Source organism: Ahaetulla prasina, chromosome 17, assembly GCF_028640845.1.
Source record: "Ahaetulla prasina isolate Xishuangbanna chromosome 17, ASM2864084v1, whole genome shotgun sequence".
Lineage (NCBI taxonomy): Eukaryota > Metazoa > Chordata > Lepidosauria > Squamata > Colubridae > Ahaetulla > Ahaetulla prasina.
The window spans coordinates 3,414,367-3,433,151 of NC_080555.1; the positions used below are offsets into that span (position 1 = coordinate 3,414,367).

The 18,785-nt window shown below is 46.4% G+C and overlaps 1 protein-coding gene across 2 annotated transcripts; it reads left to right on the top strand.

Moving 5' to 3' along the window:
• Positions 1–696: 696 nt before the first annotated feature.
• EFNA1 (ephrin A1) lies at positions 697–16,972 on the top strand. 2 transcript variants are annotated; one of them, XM_058160515.1, is made up of 5 exons: positions 697–1,300; positions 12,431–12,726; positions 13,834–13,899; positions 14,388–14,438; positions 14,576–16,972. In XM_058160515.1, the coding sequence occupies exons 1-5, from the start codon at positions 1,200–1,202 to the stop codon at positions 14,689–14,691; spliced, it is 630 nt and encodes a 209-aa protein (XP_058016498.1). In that variant the 5' UTR covers positions 697–1,199; the 3' UTR covers positions 14,692–16,972. The 2 variants fall into 2 exon arrangements, with proteins under 2 accessions (XP_058016498.1, XP_058016499.1); XM_058160516.1 differs by lacking the exon at positions 697–1,300 and adding an exon at positions 2,903–3,096.
• Positions 16,973–18,785: the final 1,813 nt, after the last annotated feature.

The following is an 18,785-nucleotide window of genomic DNA, read 5'->3' on the forward strand; positions in this document are numbered from 1 at the left end:
TGGGAGCACCCACAACTTCTGAAGGAGGAGGACGCTCCTGCCGCTGGGTCCCCTTTTCCACATTGGAAGGGGCCCCCAGAGGTCTTCTAGTCCAACCCCTGCTCAGAATCGAGACTAGCACAGTTGGAAGGGGCCCCCCAGAGGTCTTCTAGTCCCATCCCTGCTCAGAAGTAGCGAGTAATAGATTGGAAAGGGAGCTCGGAGGTCATCTAGTCCGACCCACCCCTTTGCTCAAGCAGGAGACCTGGCTGGCTTCTACCATTTCAGACAAAGGGCCGCCGCAGTGGGGTGGGGTCTTCTTAAAAACCTCCAGTGATGGGGCACCCCCAGCTTTTGAAAGAGGGGGGGGGAGGCCCACCACTCCTGCCGCTGGGCCGCCTTTTCCACTTGGGAAGGGGCACCCAGAGGTCCTCTAGCCCAACCCGCCGCTCCTGGAAAGACGAAGGAAAGGGGGGGTGTGTGTGTGACTGTGTGCGACTTGTTTGGCAACTGCTGCCTAGCTCCACGGAGCGGGGTGGCGGGAGCTGAGTGTCTGGCGCTCGCCCAAGGCAAGGCGTCAAGCCGCGGTCGCCGCTTGGGGTCAGCCCGGCGCTCTCTTCGCTCCTCGGCTCGACGCCCGCCTCTCCCTTCCCCGGCCCAGCAGGGGCGGCACCTCCGCCCAGTACTTAAACCCAGGGCTGGGAACTGCTTTGCTCGACTTAGGAGAGGCAGCCAGCGCGGCACGGAGCGAAGGCGGCAGCGCCCCGGGGCGAGCGAGCGAGTCTGAGCTGGTGCGCGCCGTCGGAGAAGGCGAAAACAAGAGGAAGAGAAAGAAAGAAAGGAAGAAAGAAAGAAAGAAAGAAAAAGAAAGGAAGAAAGAAAGAAAGAAAGAAAGAAAGAAAGAAAAAAAGAAAGAAGCAAGCAGAAGGAAAAGAAGGAAAAAGGAAGAAGAGCAAGCAGAAAGGAAGGAAGGAAGGAAGCAGAAAGAAAAGGAAGGAAGGAAGGAAAGAAAGAAGGAAAGAAGCAAGCAGAAAGAAAGGAAGGAAGGAAGCAGAAAGAAAAGGAAGGAAGGAAGGAAGGAAGAAAGAAAGAAAGAAAGAAAGAAAGAAAGAAAGAAAGAAAGAAAGAAAGAAAGAAAGAGAAAGAAAGAAAAGAAGAAAGCAAGCAAAGAAGGAAGGAAGGAAGACAGGAAAGGAAAGGAGGGTCGAGACTGCGGGCCGATGGGTCTCCCGCCGTGGACCCCCCTGCTCGGTCTCTGCTGCGCCCTGAGCCTGGTGTCCGCGCAGAGACACACGGTTTTCTGGAACAGCACCAACCCCAAGTGAGTTCGCGTGTGCTGGGCGGAGGGCTCTGGGAGAAGATGAGGAGGGGGCGCAGGGCAACCCCTAGGCTCGGAGGGGCAGAGACACCCCCCATACCCCCCCCTTTCAAGCCCCCCGATTTGAGCCGGTCCTCTCCTAGGCGCCCTCCAGGCTGGCTCCTGCGAGCATGGAGAGAAAGGCGCGCGGGTAAAGGGACCCTCCCCGGAGACCTCCCCCCCGGGGAAACGGGGGGTCTCCGGTTTCAGCGGAGGCCCCTCTGGCTTTGCCCGCGCGGCCACCCACCTGGCTTCCAGACACCTCCTCCCCACTCCCCTCCCCAAATCTAACCCTAAAAAAGAGGACATTTGGATGACTGGGAAATGCGTTTTTAACTAGCTGCGCGTTGGGTTCCCAAAGCGAGCCCACCGCCTCAATTAAGCCTTTGGATAGCCCTCTCCCTGTTTTCTGCAAAGGGGAGAAGGAGGGGGTTCTCCCCCACCCCAAGACCGAGCCCCATCCCATCCCATCCCCACCCACCTGGCGCCCACTTCCAAAGTCAAAAAACGTCCAAACTCCCTCCCTATTTTGGGTGGCACCCCAAACCTTGGCCCTTTAAACCCGGGTGCCAGCTCCAAAACTTGCCAGCCCCGGGGGTGGGCGTGGGGGGTGTGCTCGTGCAAATTTGCACGCTTGCACGCCCCTTTCCCTCTTTGCTGATCTCTCCCCCACCCCTACATCTCTCTCACTCTCTGTGCTCTCTAGCATTTTGCTGCTGAAAGTTAGACACCCCCCCTCCCACCAGCCAAACCTTGATGGACAGCTGGGACTTTCTTTCCCGAGCTGGATGTGTCAACTTTGTGGGGAGGAAAAACCCAGAGAGAGAGGGTCGGTGGGTGGGTGGGTTACGGGGTCTTGGGGGGGGGTGTCTCCCTCCCTCTCCACCTTGGCAGGAGGGAATGGCAAGGGAGGAAACTTCAAATTTGTAAACAGGCGGTGTGTAGGCCCGTGTCTTGGCACTCGGCCCGGTACCTGGGTACAGTCACATGGGTGTGAATGAAGAGAAGACAGCCTTGCTAGGAAGAGAGTGGGCAGCGCCAGTTGTTGTTGTTATGATTATTATTTAGAATAGAATAGAATAGAATAGAATAGAATAGAAAATAGAGATAGAATAGAATAAAATAGAATAGAATAGAATAGAATAGAATAGAATAGAATAGAATAGAATAGAAACTAGGGATAGAAACTAGGGATAGAATATAGGAATAGAACAGAACAGAACAGAATAGAATAGAATAGAATGGAATGGAATGGAATGGAATAGAGATAGAATAGAATAGGATAGAATAGAAACTAGGGATAGAAACTAGGGATAGAATATAGGAATAGAACAGAACAGAACAGAATAGAATAGAATAGAATAGAATAGAATAGAATAGAATAGAATAGAATAGAAACTAGGGATAGAATATAGGAAATGAATAGAATAGAATAGAATAGAATAGAATAGAATAGAATAGAATAGAATAGAATAGAATAGAATAGAGGGATAGAATATATGAAATGAATAGAATAGAATAGAATATAGGAACAGAATATAGAAAATGAATAGAATAGAATAGAATAGAATAGAATAGAATAGAATAGAATAGAATAGAATAGAATAGAAAATAGGGATAGAATATAGGAAATGCATAGAATAGCATAGCGTAGAATTTTTTTATTGGCCGAGTGTGATTGGACACACAAGGAATTTGTCCTCGGTGCATATGCTCGCAGTGTACATAAAAGAAAAGACACGTTCGTCAAGAATCATAAGGTACAACACTTAATGATAGTCAGAGGGAACAAATAAGCAGTCAGGAAACAATACCCATTGCATTTATCTGCCGCCTATCTGGCTACGGGGCTCTTCCGAGACGGCTGCTCCCAGTTGCAGTTACTCCTCCTTGTGCCTCCTCCTGGCACTTCCACTCTGCCATCGCTTGCCTCTCCTCCCCACCCCCCGGAAAAAAATCACACCTTTTTCAAATACCCTCTTTAAAATTAATGCCAGGCGAGGCGGTCAGAAGCTCCTTTCTAACCAAGCTCTTCCACCACCACCCCGCCTCTGTGCGGTTTGCTTTGAAACAATGGGATGCCAGGCTGGAGCCGCTTTCAAGTGGCGGGGAGTTCCGATGGCTCCCTTTCTCTTCCCGAGGTCATTCCGCCACCCAGCCGCCTCGGCGACGTCTGCCAATCTGCCTCGGAGCAAGGCAGAGTTACCTCTGCTTACCTGGGGTGCCGAGTAGGGGGGCGGGCTGGACCCGGTTAAAAATTGGGGGGTGTTGTGTTGGTTAAGACTGTTGCAGATGGGGGGGGCTAGATTCAGGCTCGGGGGGGGGGGCGAGGCAGAAGGAAGAAGAACAGGTTCTAGTCTTTGTTTGGGGTTCTTATTTCCAGGTGGATTTTCGGGTGATGCAACTGGTATTTTCTTGGGTGTGTGTTTGTGTGTGTGGGCCTGTGGAGGCGTGCCTCTGAGCATAAGACGAGCGCTTGCTGGATTTTTTTTTTTTAAAGAGATTGTGGGTTTGCTTGCGGAGGTCTCTCTGTGTCACCGGGAGGGTTAAACGACCTTTGTTTTCCGCAGAGATTGTTCGGCTCTGCGGAGGAGAAACCGGGGACAGCTGCGTCCTGTTGTGAACAAGCCTCAAGGCTGGGGGCTCTCCAGGTGGTCTTCTTTCCTACCCCCCCTCCCCTCCCCCCACAGTTTGTCCATCTTCCTATTCCCTGGTCTTTTGTTTTGTTTTGTTTTTTTGCAATCAGCCATATATTTAGATAGATAGATAGATAGATAGATAGATAGATAGATAGATAGATAGATAGATAGATAGATAGATAGATAGATAGATAGATAGATAGATAGATAGGTCTTTGGTTATTCGGGTTTTCTCCCGCGTAAAATTGGAAGTGTCTTGGCGACGTTTCGACGAAGTCTCATTCGTCATCTTCAGGCTTCAGCTTCGTGCTTCTGGGAGCAATTGCTTCGTGCTTCTGGGAGCAATTGCTCCCAGAAGCACGAAGCTGAAGCCTGAGATGACGAATGAGACTTCGTCGAAACATCACCAAGACACTTCCAATAGATAGATAGATAGATAGATAGATAGATAGATAGATAGATAGATAGATAGATATGATATGGATATAGATATAGATATAGATATAGATATAGATATAGATATAGATATAGATATAGATATAGATATAGATATAGATATAGATATATATTTGATATTTTTAGTTTTCCTTCCCCTTCTATTTCTGTCTGTTTTGCCCTGGCTGAAAGTCTTAGCAGCCGCCCGATGGCAGGACTACACCTCCCCTGCTCCTTGGCCACGGGGGTGGGGTGGGGGATGGGGGGGCAAGGAGCCGGCATTGAGGACAGACAGGAAGCTCAAGGCATTGAACTATTTATTTATTTATTCCCTTTATTTGCCGCTCATCGGTTTGAGCAACTCTGAAGGAAGCACGGAGCTGTGGGTTCTGATCCTTCCTCCATGCAAAGCAGAAGCTGACTTGGCGATTTGGAGCCAGCCTACCTCTCAGGGGTGTTGTGAGGGGGAAAAACTGGTAGAAGGAACGTTTAATAGAATATCAGAAGGGAGTTTGGAGATCTTCTAGTCCAACCCACTGCTCAAGCAGGAGACCCTATATTGTTTCTCACAAAAGGCTGTCCAGTTGCTCCTTTAAAAAACCCCAAGGAAGGAAGGAAGGAAGGAAGGAAGGAAGGAAGGAAGGAAGGAAGGAAGGAAGGAAGGAAGGAAGGAAGGAAGGAAGGAAGGAAAAAAGAATAACAGAGCTGGAAGGGACCTTGGAGGCCTTCTAGTCCAACCCTCTGCTCTAGCAGGAGACCCTATATCAACAATGGTTAACCTTTTCGGCACCAAGTGCCAAAACTGGAGCTTGCGCATGCACCGGAGCGCATGCGCATTGGACCAGCTGTCCAGCACGCATGTGTGTCTCAGAACCTGGAAAAGCAGCTGGCAAGGGCACGTGTCAACTCTGGCACGCGTGTGCCATAGGTTAGCCCTCACAGCCCTAGACCTTTCCAGAGAAACGGCTGTCCAGCCTCCAGGGATGCAGCACCCTCAGCTTCTAGTGGCAAGCTGTTCCACCGGTTAATGGTCTTCAGTGTTAGGAAGTTTCTCCTTAATTCCGGGGTCGCTTCTCTCCTTGGTTAGTTTCCATCCGTTCTTTCTTGTCCTGCCTTCTGGGGCTTTGGAGAATAGATGGAAAACCGCCCCCCCCTCTTCTTTGGGGCAGCCCCTCAAATATTGGAAGGATATTATATCTCCCCTAGTCCTCTTTTTTCATTAAACTAGATATACCGAAATTCCTGCAACCGTTCTTTGCATGTTTTAGCCTCCTTTCCCCTAAATCCACCAAGTAACCAACAGGCAGGGTTGGATATCTGTCGCTGGAGGTTTTCAAAAAAAAGTATTGCGGTCTCCCGCTTGAGCAGTGGGTTGGACTAGAAGACCTCCGAGGTCCCCTCCCGCCCTGTGATTCTAATCATCTCTCACGCTCGTGATGCGGCCTTCCGCAGAGGCCTTCCCCCAACACCCCATCGCCATGGCTCTGAGAATCGACGGAGGAGATGGAGCCTCCCGTGGAAGGGGCACTCTACCTCTAGGTCGGAAAATCAGAAAAGAGACCCCCTCACGCCCCCTCAGAACAACGTTGCCTCTTCCCCACCCACCCCCTTCCCAAACCTTACAAACCCCCTACTCCCAAAAAAGGACTTGCACTCTGCGTGTGCTCAGATGCTCCCTTGCCTTTTTTTTCCCCGGGGTCTCAGCTTTGGAAAGACCCCAGGGCGAAAATGAGGAGGGTCTTTGTAGAAGTTATGCCCCATCCGAACATCCCTTCCCTCCTTTCTCCCCCCACCCACCCACCCCTGTTTAAAAAAAAAAAAAAAAAAAGAAGGCTGGACTTTGGATCCACATTGCAGAAACTCAACCAGGTGGAAAATCTTGACAAGACCAGGCGCAAAAAAAGTTAGTAGGGGGCCCCCCCCGAAGGCGAAGCCTAGAGCCGGTCAGGCCAAGTAAGTCCTCCTTTTCTTTCCCAGGGCAGGCATCCTCCTGGCCTCAGGCCTCTTCCTTCCCGGCCAGCCTTGGCCAGCGGCCAAGGGACGGCGCCAGGGCTATCCGGTGGCAGGAAGTTTCTCTTGTAATTTTTGGTTTTTAGTTTTTTTTGTTCGGGGGACAAACATCTTGCAAAGTTTTTTTCCCCTTCTTTTCGGAGAGTTCTTTGGTCCAGCGCCTGCCGATGACAACTCCAGGGGGAAAAAAAACAGAGGGAGGGGCTGTGTTTTTAAGCTTGGCCTCTGTGTGTGTGTGTGTAAAAACAACACAAGGCGGTCACTGTGGGCGATTCGAATCCAGCTTCAGAGCGAGCCCAGATGTGGAGACGTTCAAGCAGAGCACTTTTTTCCAACTCCGATGGACTTTCTTTGTGCAGCCAGGCGTGGGAAGTCACTCAATTTAATTTCGACACACAAAACACTCAAGGCAGCTCCCCCCCCTCCCCGTTTCACACCTGGGGTGATTGGCATCCTCCTTGCCCATTTAACCCCTCCATTTCCCCCCCCCAACTCTTTTCCTGATCCTTCCCCCATTTCCTTCCCAAAATAAAACGCCACCTCCTCAATTCAACCAGAATTTCACACTCTCGTTTTGTCGTGGCCATAATACTTTTTTTCCAGATGTTTGGGGTAAAAGAACATCTGCAGACCATCTGGGGGGGGCTTGTCCAGCACTGGGGATGTTTTCCCCCCCCCTCATCGGTTCAGGCAACATACATACCCACACAAAGACACACAAACATACACACACACCCCATTCCAGCTCTTGGCTAAAATTTTCATCTTTTGCTGCCTTGGTGTTGCTTTTCGGCTTCCAAAATTTTAATTTATTTTTTGGGGGGTTGTTTGTTTCTCTCCTTATCCGACTTAGCCAGATGTGTGGGGTGATTTGCCCCGCCCCCCAACTTTGCCCACCTTCCTGGGTGATCTTTGCAAATAGGGGGGGGTCAGATCTTGGGTGGCGGGAACCCCCAGGGCAGGGAGGGAGGTAGGGGAGGGGAGGGGGTTAAGGTTCTCAACCACCTGTATCTCTCCCTCTCTTTGGAGGGGAGGATGCTAAAAGCGGTTTATTGCTCTGCCAAGGATCGGCCCTGCCTTGGCGGCGGCCTCGTCAAACCGGTTTGGGAGAAGCCGTAGTTTGTTCCTCGGTTCCCAGCTGTTTGGGGAAGCGGATAAACTTTTAATAACTAACTTTCACCTTTGGAATGTCGCTTGGCGTGGATCCTCTGGATGTCCTCGCTTAAAAGATCCTTTTTTTCGGGCGGTGGCAGGGGGGGCGCTACCCATCTTACCCAGCAAAAAAACAAACAAACCAGGATTTCTCCCTTCCATGATGAACGTCCTTGCCTGGTTTTTCGGGGGAGGGGGCCCAACGCAAGCCATCTTTCGTGGTTTAGTTTGCTTTTCTCATCTTTGCGAGGAACTTTGTCGTTGCTTACGGGGCCCGTCCACAATTGCGAGAGCAGAATTTTCCCTTGTTGGTGGAGTGGTGGCTGGTTTTGGTTTTTTGGGGTTGGTTTTTTTTTTTTTGCTTTTGGCCATGGTCATTAAGTGAATCGGGAAGTCGTTAAGTTAATCTTCAGGGAACAGAAGTTGCCTTCGGAAGGAAGTTGTGGGAGCGTCATCCCTGGAAGCTTTCGAGAAGAGACTGGGCTGCCATCAGTCAGAAATGGCATAAGGCAGAAGGGAGGGGGTTGGACTAAATGACCTCCAAGGTCCCTTCCAACTCTGTGATTCTATATTCAGTGGGGCAGAAGTTGCCTTTGGAAGTTTATTTTTTATTTTATTTATTTATTTTATTTTGTCACAACAATATATGTAGGTATCATACAAAAGATTATATAGTATATACACACATATATGAGTAACTATAAGGAGGTATAAGCATATATATAGGAAGAAGAAAAGAAAAACAATAGGACAGGAACGGTAGGCACGTTTGTGCGCTTATGCACGCCCCTTATGGTCCTCTTAGGAATGGGGTGAGGTCCATAGTAGAAAGTTTTTGGATAAAACTTTTAGGATTATGGGAAGAGACCACAGAGTCAGGTAAAATATTCAAAGCACTGATGATTCTGTTACAGAAGTCATATTTTCTGCAATCTAGATTAAAGCGGTTGACATTAAGTTTAAATCTATTAGTTGCTCTAGTATTATTGCAATTAAAGCTGAAGTAGTCTTTGACAGGAAGGACATTACAATAGATGATTCTGTGAGTTAAACTCAGGTCTTGTCGAAGGCGACGGAGTTCCAAGTTTTCTAAGCCTAGGATTTCAAATCTGGTGGGATACTTCATCCCTGGAAGCTTTCGAGAAGAGACTGGGCTGCCATCGGTCAGAAACGGTGTAGGGTCTGGCTTGGCCGGGTGGTGGGGGGGTGGGGGATTGGACTAGATGACCCCTCCAGGTCCCTTCCAACTCTTGTTAATCTTGTTAAATCTGTATAGGATGATTCCTAATGGTGATCACGTGACTCCCCCCCCTCGGGATTTTGCAACCGGCGTAAACGCATACCGGTTGCCAAGTGCCTGGCTTTTGATCAGGTGACCGTAGGAGGGCTTTTGTGACGGTCGTAAGCACGAGGACTTTGTCCTAAGACGCTGTTGTAACTTCAGTCACAAAAAAAAAAATAAAAATGGGTTGTATGACGTGTTTGACTTCCTTTTGACCAATGGTATCGAAATATGCCAGTTGCTGAATCTCCAAAAGAGGAAATAGATGAGGAATAATCAGCGTTAAAAAGATGTCGAGACCATGAAAATGTCTAATATACGATGTCTGGCTTGACAAAAATGGGGGGGGGGGAGAGGAAAAAAAGAGATTTTTGCAGAGTAAGATCAAATGTTGCTTATGCTTACAAGCCTGTTGCAATATATTTGCAGGGGTTTTTTTTTTTAAAAAAATCAGATTAATAGAATAGAATAGAATAGAATTTTTTATTGGCCAAGTGTGATTGGACACACAAGGAATTTGTCTTGGTGCATAAGCTCTCAGTGTACATAAAAGAAAAGATACCTTCATCAAGGTACAACATTTACAACACAATTGATGGTCAATATATCAATATAAATCATAAGGATTGCCAGCAACAAGTTATAGTCATACAGTCATAAGTGGAAAGAGATTGGTGATGGGAACTATGAGAAGATTAAAGCGATATATAGGGTACCCCACCCCACCCCGATCACCTGTATAAAGGGAATTTTCTCTGTGCAATGCAATCTAATCCCTGCATTCCCCCATTTACACGTAGTCCTCGACTTACAACGGTCTGCTTAGTGACCAAAGTTAAAACGGCATGGGGAAAAAAAAGAGACTTATAGGATCGTTTTTCACACTTACGACCGGTGGCAGCGCTCCCCGGGGAGGCCCCCGTGATCCAAATTCAGACGCTTGGCAATTGATTCGCATTTATGACAGTTGGAGTGTCCCCCCCGGGGCGAGGAGAGGGGGGTCACATGATCCCCTTTTGCGACCTTCTGATATCAAAGTCAAGGGGGAAGCCGGATTCGCTTAACGACCGTGTGACTCGCTGAACAGCGGACGGGGATTCACTTAACAACGGCAGCGACTTTCTCACTTAGCAACAGAAGTGTTGGCCTCCGTTGTGGTCTAGCTGCGTTTGTTTATTTTTGTTTCTTTGTCATGCCAAAGTAGTAGTAGTAGTAGTAATTGTAGTAGTTGTAGTAGTAGTTGTAGTAGTAGTTGTAGTTGTAGTAGTAGTTGTAGTAGTAGTAGTAGTAGTTGTAGTAGTTGTAGTAGTAGTAGTAGTAGTAGTTGTAGTTGTAGTTGTAGTAGTTGTAGTAGTAGTTGTAGTTGTAGTAGTTGTAGTAGTAGTTGTAGTAGTAGTAGTTGTAGTAGTTGTAGTAGTTGTAGTAGTAGTAGTTGTAGTAGTAGTAGTTGTTGTAGTTGTAGTAGTTGTAGTAGTAGTTGTAGTTGTAGTAGTTGTAGTAGTAGTAGTTGTAGTAGTTGTAGTAGTAGTAGTTGTTATTATTATTATTATTATTATTAATGATGTACTTGGTTGATACCTAGGATTCTGGCAGCAACCTGTATTATTTATTTTATTTATTTTATTTATTTACATTTATATCCCGCCCTTCTCCGAAGACTCAGGGCGGCTTACAGTGTGTAAGGCAATAGTCTCATCCTATTTGTATATTTACAAAGTCAACGTATCAACCATTAGCACCAGTCAATGTTACTTGTGATGCATTTTTGACTGTTCAGTTGACTTGAGTTTCATGCTTAATGAATAAAGTATAGAAGAAGAAGAAGAATTTTACAGAATATTTTGCCTACGTTTGGGGTTAGGAGAGAATTGGAAATGCAAACGTTAAAGGAAAAATGAAGGGGAGGGAAGAGGAAAAATGTACCATGTGCAGTGTATATAAACAACTTTATGGATTCGAGTGGGATTTATTACCCTGGATAAAAAAACTTGTGGACTTTTTAAAATACTTTTACATACGTGGAAAACTCCCCAAACTCCCGTTCAAATTGATTGTAAGCGAGCTAGGGAACCCATCTCGGCTGTGGCTGATAGGAACTGTAGTTATTCCATAAAGTTTTCAAGGCCCTCTTTTTCTCAATCCTGTGAGGTTACGTCCATAATTCCAAGACACGCTCGGTTTTTTGTTTTTGTTTTAAAGTGTTTAATTTCCATTTATTGGATTTGCGAAGCCACCCGTTTGAAAAACGACGCGATTAAAAAGAGATTAAAAAGAAAGAAAAGACAGTTAATGCCGACCGCGTGTGTTTAAATTTCCAGGGGATTGAAGATTGCAACTCGCAAATTTGGAATTAAAACAAAAAACACGGTACATCCCCCACTGGACAGAGAATCAAAACTGGATTTGAAATAATCCAAGCTCTGGAAGAATAGCTTATAGTTTTAAATCTTAAATTGATTGACAGGCCTCCTCCTCGTTATTTAGCTTCTGGGAGCCCTTAAGATGTCCTTGGTCAACCTGTATAGAGGTAGTCCTGAACTTACGACCATATTGGACACCAGAATTGCTGCTGAGCGAGATAGCCATTAAGGGAGACTTACACACCCTTTTTCGCTATCTTTATTAAGCAAATCACAGCGGACGTTAAAGGAATCGCCTAGTCATTAAACAAATCTGGCTTCTTTTCCCTTGACCGTAGAGTCCCTAAAGCGAGCGAGTCACGGCCACCACCGTTATGAAGCGAATCACCGCGGACGTTAAAGGAATCACGTCGCCCGCCGTGAAGCAAACCTGGCGTCCCCTCCCTTGACCCCAGATTCCCTAAAAACTGAGCTGGTCATTACGCGAGTCACACCCACTCTCGTTATTAAGCAGATCACAAAACAAATTGCCGCAGCCGTTGAGCGAATCTGGCTTTTCTCTCTCTCTTTCCGTCCAAAAGAGGTCTACCTTGCAGGGTTGTTCCTAAGGATGACGACGAAGGCGCCGAATGACGTTTGGGGGGAAAAGAATTCCCGTGTTTTTAGATAGATAGATAGATAGATAGATAGATAGATAGATAGATAGATAGATAGATAGATAGATAGATAGATAGATAGATAGATAGATGTTTTCATAGGTTTTCACGGGTATAGGTATGTAGGTCTTGGCATAATTCGGGTCTTTTCCCGTGTAAGGTTGCGAGTATCTTGACGACGTTTCGACGAGGTCCCGCTCATCATCTTCAGGCTGGTGCTTTCAGCTTCGTGCTTGTGCGAGCAAAGCGTGGTCGGAGCTGCCATCTCTCTATAAATACTGGTGGGGAGGTAGGGAGCGTTGCTGTGAGCGGGTTGGTTGGCTGTGTGGTTGGATCTTGATTGGTAGATGGTGTTTGCAGATTGGTCGGCTGTTTCGTAACATCCTCTGTGGGTGTGGTCCTAGCTGTGTGCCCATTAGTCTTCTGTGTTGTAACGACCTGGGTAATGGGCTGTGTTGTAACATCCTGAGCTCTAGTATTGTGACATCCTGAGTCCTGTGCTGCAACATCCTGGGTTATATATATATATATATTAAGCCTTCTTTTTATATCGTTTTTAGGTTTCAGAAGGAAGATTACACCGTTGAGGTGCGCCTCAATGACTATTTGGACATCATCTGTCCGCATTATGAGGATAGCAACATCCCCGTCCATTCCATGGAGCGATACACCTTGTACCTGGTTGAACGGGAGGAATACAACACCTGCAAACCACGGTCTAAGGATCAAGTCCGTTGGCAGTGCAACCGGCCAGACGCCCTGCACGGTCCCGAGCGGCTCTCCGAAAAATTCCAGCGTTTCACGCCGTTCACCCTCGGCAAGGAATTTCGGGAGGGCCATGAATATTATTATATCTGTAAGTCTCATTTTCGAGAAAGGGAAAAAAAACACCCCACCACTCGTAGGCTCGTTTAGTTGATCTGTGACAGAAGATTAAAATAAAATGCAGACGATAAAATACAAGATTAGAATGTTAGAATGGAGTGGGATGGGATGGGATTAGAATTAGAATAGAATTTTTTTTAAAAAAAGTAGAGAATAGAGAATAGAATAAGAATAGAATTAAAATTAGAATAGAGAATAGTAACGGTAACAGAGTTGGAAGGGACCTTGGAGGCCATCTAGTTCAACCCCCACCCCCTGCTCACGCAGGAGACCTGTACTAGGGATTCGAACCACCGACCTTTCTGATCGACAACCTCAGCGTCTTAGCCACCGAGCCACCTAGGGAGCCGCCACATAGAATTGAATGGGATGGGATAGAATTAGAATAGAAAATAGAATTATTAGGATTAGGATTAGGAATAGAATAGAATAGAATAGAATAGAATAGAATAGAATAGAATAGAATAGAATAGAAAATAGGATTAGGATTAGGATTAGAATGGAACAGAATAGAATTAGAATTACAATAGAGAATAGAATAGAATAAGAATAAGAATAAAATTAGAATGGAGAATGGAATGGAATAGAATTAGAATAGAAAATAGGATTAGTATTAGAACAGAACAGAACAGTAGAGTTGGAAGGAGCTTTGGAGGTCTTGTAGTCCAATCCACTGCTCAAGCAGGAGACCTTATACCATTTCAAAGGAAGGAAGGAAGGAAAAGAGAATAGCAGAATAACAGAGTTGGAAGGGACCTTGGAGGTCTTCTAGTCCAACCCCCTGCTCAGGCAAGAAACCCTATCCCATTTTAGGCAAACGGCTGTCCAATCTCTTCTTAAAAGCCTCCGGTGTTGGAGCATTCACAACTTCTGGTGGAGAGTAGTCCCAACGGATTAAATTTGGCTCCAGAAAGTGCAGCCGTTTTCAAAATACGAGTGCTCCCCTCTGCCCATTTCCCCCGACGGCATATTTTCTCCTCCTTAGGCCTTCCAATTTTCTCCGATTTTTTTTTTTTTTTAATAAGTCCCTCTGATTTTTTTTAAAAAAATATTTTTCCTCTCTTTTCCTCTCGGTTAGCAAAACCGATTCACCGGCATCGAGACTCCTGTCTTAAATTGAGGGTGAAGGTGATTGGGAAGAAAAGTAAGTATTTCACCGTTTAAATATTGCTTTTCCAATTCTCGCTGTTTGCTTTACAGACCCCGCAAAGATTATAATCTTTGCGGGGTCTGTAAAGCAAAGGAAGCCGAAGGAAAATTTGTAAATGTTTCACTTAGGGACTGATTCACGGAACGACCGAGTTCCCAGGCGTTGTTTTGGTCACTAAATGAGGACAACTTGTATCGTCGTTTTAGACTCTCATTTCACTCCATAATAACCCTTTGGGGGAGAGGTTGGGGTGGAACCGTGTTACTAACTTAAGAACTGCAGCGATTCACGTAACAACGGCGGCAGGAAAGGTCATAAAATGGAGCATTTCTCGCTTAGTGACATAAATGTGGGGCCCGATTGTGGTCGTACGTTGAGGACTGCTTGCAAGAGTCCATCTGGAGAAAAAAGAGAGAGAAGGGTGTGAGAATCATATATTCAGGGGTATCTAAACTTAACGTTGTCTCGTTCTTCTGTCGTAGCTCTGATACCACCTGGCCACATCCCGACGCAAAAGGGGACTCTCCAATCAGGTAGGCCCAGAAATGGAATTCTGGGAAATTTTGGGGCTGGTGGGGGAGGGGTGTCCTCATTCTGTGGATGTGACCCTCTTTCACGCACGCCAAGACAAAACATTCCCCCTAATTTCTTTCCTCGCTGATTTCCGCAGACGATCCGGACGCCCCGATGTTGCGCAGCGTGGGGTACAATTCCGCCCCACGGCTCGGCAGCCCGCTGCCCTTCATTGGCCTCTTGCTGTGGGTCTTCCTCTCTCGGGGGCCCTGAAGGGACTCTTGGCTCCCCCCTCCAATGAACCCCCGGATTGAACCAGGCAGGGTGGATTCCGACGAGGTGACCACGCGGCGAGTGAGACGGCAACGTGGTATCTTCAGGGTTACCGACACTGAAACCGTTGGTAGCGCATGAGGCGCGAGGAAGCGCAGCGCACGTCGCGGGTGTGGTAAGGATAGCGTGGAAATCGCCTCTTGTTCTCGAGAGATGCCATTTGGACTCCCGGTGCGAGAAAACCAACGTGGTGAGTGGACGACGTGTCCTCCGCAGGTCGGAGACGTATCCTTCGCGAGTCTGAGACGCCGAGGATCTTTCTGAAGTTTGATGGACATTGTTGGACTTTTCGAGGAAACTTCATCGGACTTTTCGAGCAAGATATGATACGGACTGCTTCCTAAACCACCCACTCCCATCCTGGACTTACAAGACTTTGTGAATAATTTATCGGACTTAAAACAGGCAGGACCTGAATTTGGGGAAGATCCCCCACGCCACTCCGTGACTCAGATTTTTGTCCCCGCGATCCAAACAGGAAGGCTGTGTCCCAAAGATACCGATTTAAGAACTTGGATCGATACTATTTATTGGAAGGGAAAAAAGTGCGTGACAAACCCAGCAAGGATTTTCAATTTCGAACGAGACATTTTTATATCTACGTATATGTATAGGATGAATTTAGGACATTCGCTTCGGGGTTTTCGATCCGAAAGGGTGGAAAATTATCTTTTTTGGATCTGTTTTTATTAGGATAAGGGCTAAGGTTCTCATGGAAGAGAAATCTCACTCATAGGCGTCCACGAAAATGCCAAAGAAAGTTTTGCTAGCATCTTGTACAGGTAGTCCTCGACTTACGACCACAATCGAGCCCAAATTTTATGTTGCAAAGTGAGACCTTGGTTCGGCGAGTTCTGCCCCCCTTTTACGACCTTTCTCGCTGCGGTTGTTAAGGGAGTCATTGCCACTTTTGAGCTACTAGTGGGGTTGTTGAGCGAATCCTGGCTCCCCCACTGAGTTTGCTCATCAGAAGGTCACAAATGGGGAGGCTGCAACCGTCATAAGTGTAAAACATGGTCACAACCCACTTTTTTCAGGGATGTCGTAACTGTTGTGGCTCCAGCCACCATCACCCCCGGGCCTGGCCCCCTGCCAGAGAGTGACTCAGAGAGTGAGGGGGAAGGGCCGTCAGGGCTCCCCTCTGGCTCAGCTCCAGGAGCCAGAGGCAGGCCAGGTGGAAGAAGTAACGAGGCCTCTGTCTCCTGTATCTCCCCCCCGCCCAGGAAACGCTTCCAGACCCAGCTGAGGACAATCAGTCCTGGTTAGACCCTAGGTTTCGTAGACAAGAGAGGCGGGAACAACAGAAGCAGGGGTGGGGCAGGCCTAGAAAGTGCTGAGCCACCGAGCCACACCCCACAGGGTATAAAAGCAGGAGGGGTTGCTCTACTACTTCGTGACGAACAAATCAAACTGCCTGGAGAAAACTTGAGCTGAAGTGCTGTTTGTTGCTGACTTCCTGGTTGACACGCCTCCATCAAGAAAGATAACAGAAAACCTTGGCAGACGCTCGCTGGTTTGCTGTCAGAGCTGATAGCTGCCATGGACTCAATTGCTGGCTAATTGAGTCATTTCTTGTGCCTCCCGGACTGAGGTGGGGGGACAGAACAGTAACGGTCACTAAACGAACATTTGTGAGTCAAGGGCTACCTATATATCCAATGGTGCTCAGCTGTTATAAGCCATAAATCAGAAATTTTATTATTATTCCATGCCAACCGTGTGTCCGTTGTGAGGAAAACTGCCTCTGTCCATGGAGGATCCATTTAGCTGTGAATAAGGACAGTTGTCCTCATTTAGTGACCGCAATGGAGACCTGGCGACTTGGTCATTAAAGCGAAACGGTCAGCAAATCCGTAGCCGCTGACCCTCTCATTCCAACTTTTGCTTTACGGACCTGCGAAGGTTCCGAGTACGAGAGCAGCTCACAAAATTTACAGTTTCCAAATTACGTATCGGACGCAAAATGAGGCAGTCGCTAAATGAGGACCTGTTGTGTGTTTTTTTTTCTTTTATATGCCAGTCCTAGCCTTTTCTGAGCGATCTGCTCGTAGCAAATCGGTTCTTTGAAATCTTCGGCTGCTTCACGTGGATCAGGGAAGCGATTTGCAGAAGGCGAATTCTCGAGACAAAGGGGGGGATTTTATTTTCTGTTATGCTTTTTATGGCGGGATATTTTTTTTATTGGTTTAAAAACAAAAAAGAATAAATAACACCGAATAAACTCGCTGTGGTTTATTGGCAATTCAATAGGGCAACCTCGTTTTTTTTTTTGGAGAACTGAGAGGGCGGAGCCTAAAGCATGGGGCGGAGCCTGTCGACGGAGGGCCAAAAAAAATATATCATTTTTCTCGCGGGAACAATCCTGTAAATGGAATTTTACGAAGGCAGAAATCTGTCTTGCTTTGATGCCGCTCCACATTTAAAAAAAAAAAAATTACTTACCTGCAGGGGCCCAGGTGGAAATTCCAGGCTAAATCTTGAAGTCTGGTAACTATTATGGTCTGTTAAAATGTCTGGCGTGATTTGTTTCGGGGATATTGGGGGGAGCCAGGTGGCCCGACCGACATGGGATCTAACACAACTTACCACTTGCCAAGACTTTTCAAAGCTCCTTTGATGCATTTTTAACGACGCTCTAAAATCGCCTTTTCACCTGGTTTTTCTCCCTTTGCTGATAAATCACGGTTCTTATTTCACAGAGAGAACATCCATAAAAACCAAGGGAAGCATCGTTGGAAAAAATAAAAATAAATAAAAATGAAAGCAGGCATCACCGGGCTTGCAATCGCGAAGCTGCAGAATTTAGGGGCCCCGCGCAATGCCATCAAGGCGAACAGGGTTTCTAGTCCTCAAGGTTTTGACTGTTTTCATGCCGAGCGGCCAATAAATTTCATCCGTCATAAATAAATAAACTTGCGTAGATCTTCTCCGAATCTCAGCCCAATCGTTTGACTATAGCCAAGCGTTATTTTATGTCCTTTGTTCTTTTTTTTTAAAAAAAAATATTGCTTTTTTCTTTATTGCAATATTGCCTCAATCCTTGAGGGAGAACGGACTGGAACTGGAGTCGTGCCTGCTCTTTGGCCCGCTGCAAAATCTGGATTTGGCGAGTTGCAAAGCAGATTTAATCTTGTGTTTGCTGAAGTCCGAGCCAAACGATCCCTACTTTGCTAAAGGGCAAGCCATATATATATATATATATATATATATATATATTAGGGATGGGGAGTAATACCATAAAATTACATATCAATGGAAAGATAATTGAATCAAGAACGTAATGCAATAACTTTTAGGAAGGATTGGCTATTAGAATAGCAGTCATCGTAGGAAGAAGAAAAGTGAAACACGTAGAAAAAAAAATGAGATATACAAAAATTGTGATCATAGAAAAAACAAGATATGCAAAAATTATCACCATGTCAGTTAATCCTTTGTTGGGCGACTTTTAGCATGAATGTCGGCCTTATAACGTCTTCCCATGGAGTGAACCGAGTCTTTTTTGAGTTCTGCAGCTGTGAAACCAAGATTGAATGATGGCTTCTATTAACTGGCTTTTATTGCTGGATCGCTTCTGACTAGCCAGTTTCTTTAGTCGGCTCCGTAGATTTCCAATTTAAAGTCTGGACTATTCCAGCAGTGGAATAGGATTATCTTGAAACTCCCCCCCAAAAAGTGGTGTTATTAGCCATCAAACCTAAAAAATACACTCTTCCCAAAAGGTTTTCCACAATTTTGGCCACTACTGTAAAGCATTTATTTTTAAAAACGTCAATGAATTTATTAAGCCCCCGTTGTAGCTTCGAACGGTCCTTAATGGTTGTAAGTCAAGGACTAACTACAATCCAACCTGGCCCATCACAGAATGGGGGAAACGGGTTCAGTCCTAGAGACAGTTAATCATATTTAAGCCTTGTTTTGTCTGATGGAGAGAGTGGGAAAATTTGCTGAAAGAGGAATGACATCACAGCCCAAAAAATAAAAAGTGGTTGGTTTGCTCTCTCTCTCTCTCTCTCACACCCCCCTTTCTTTCT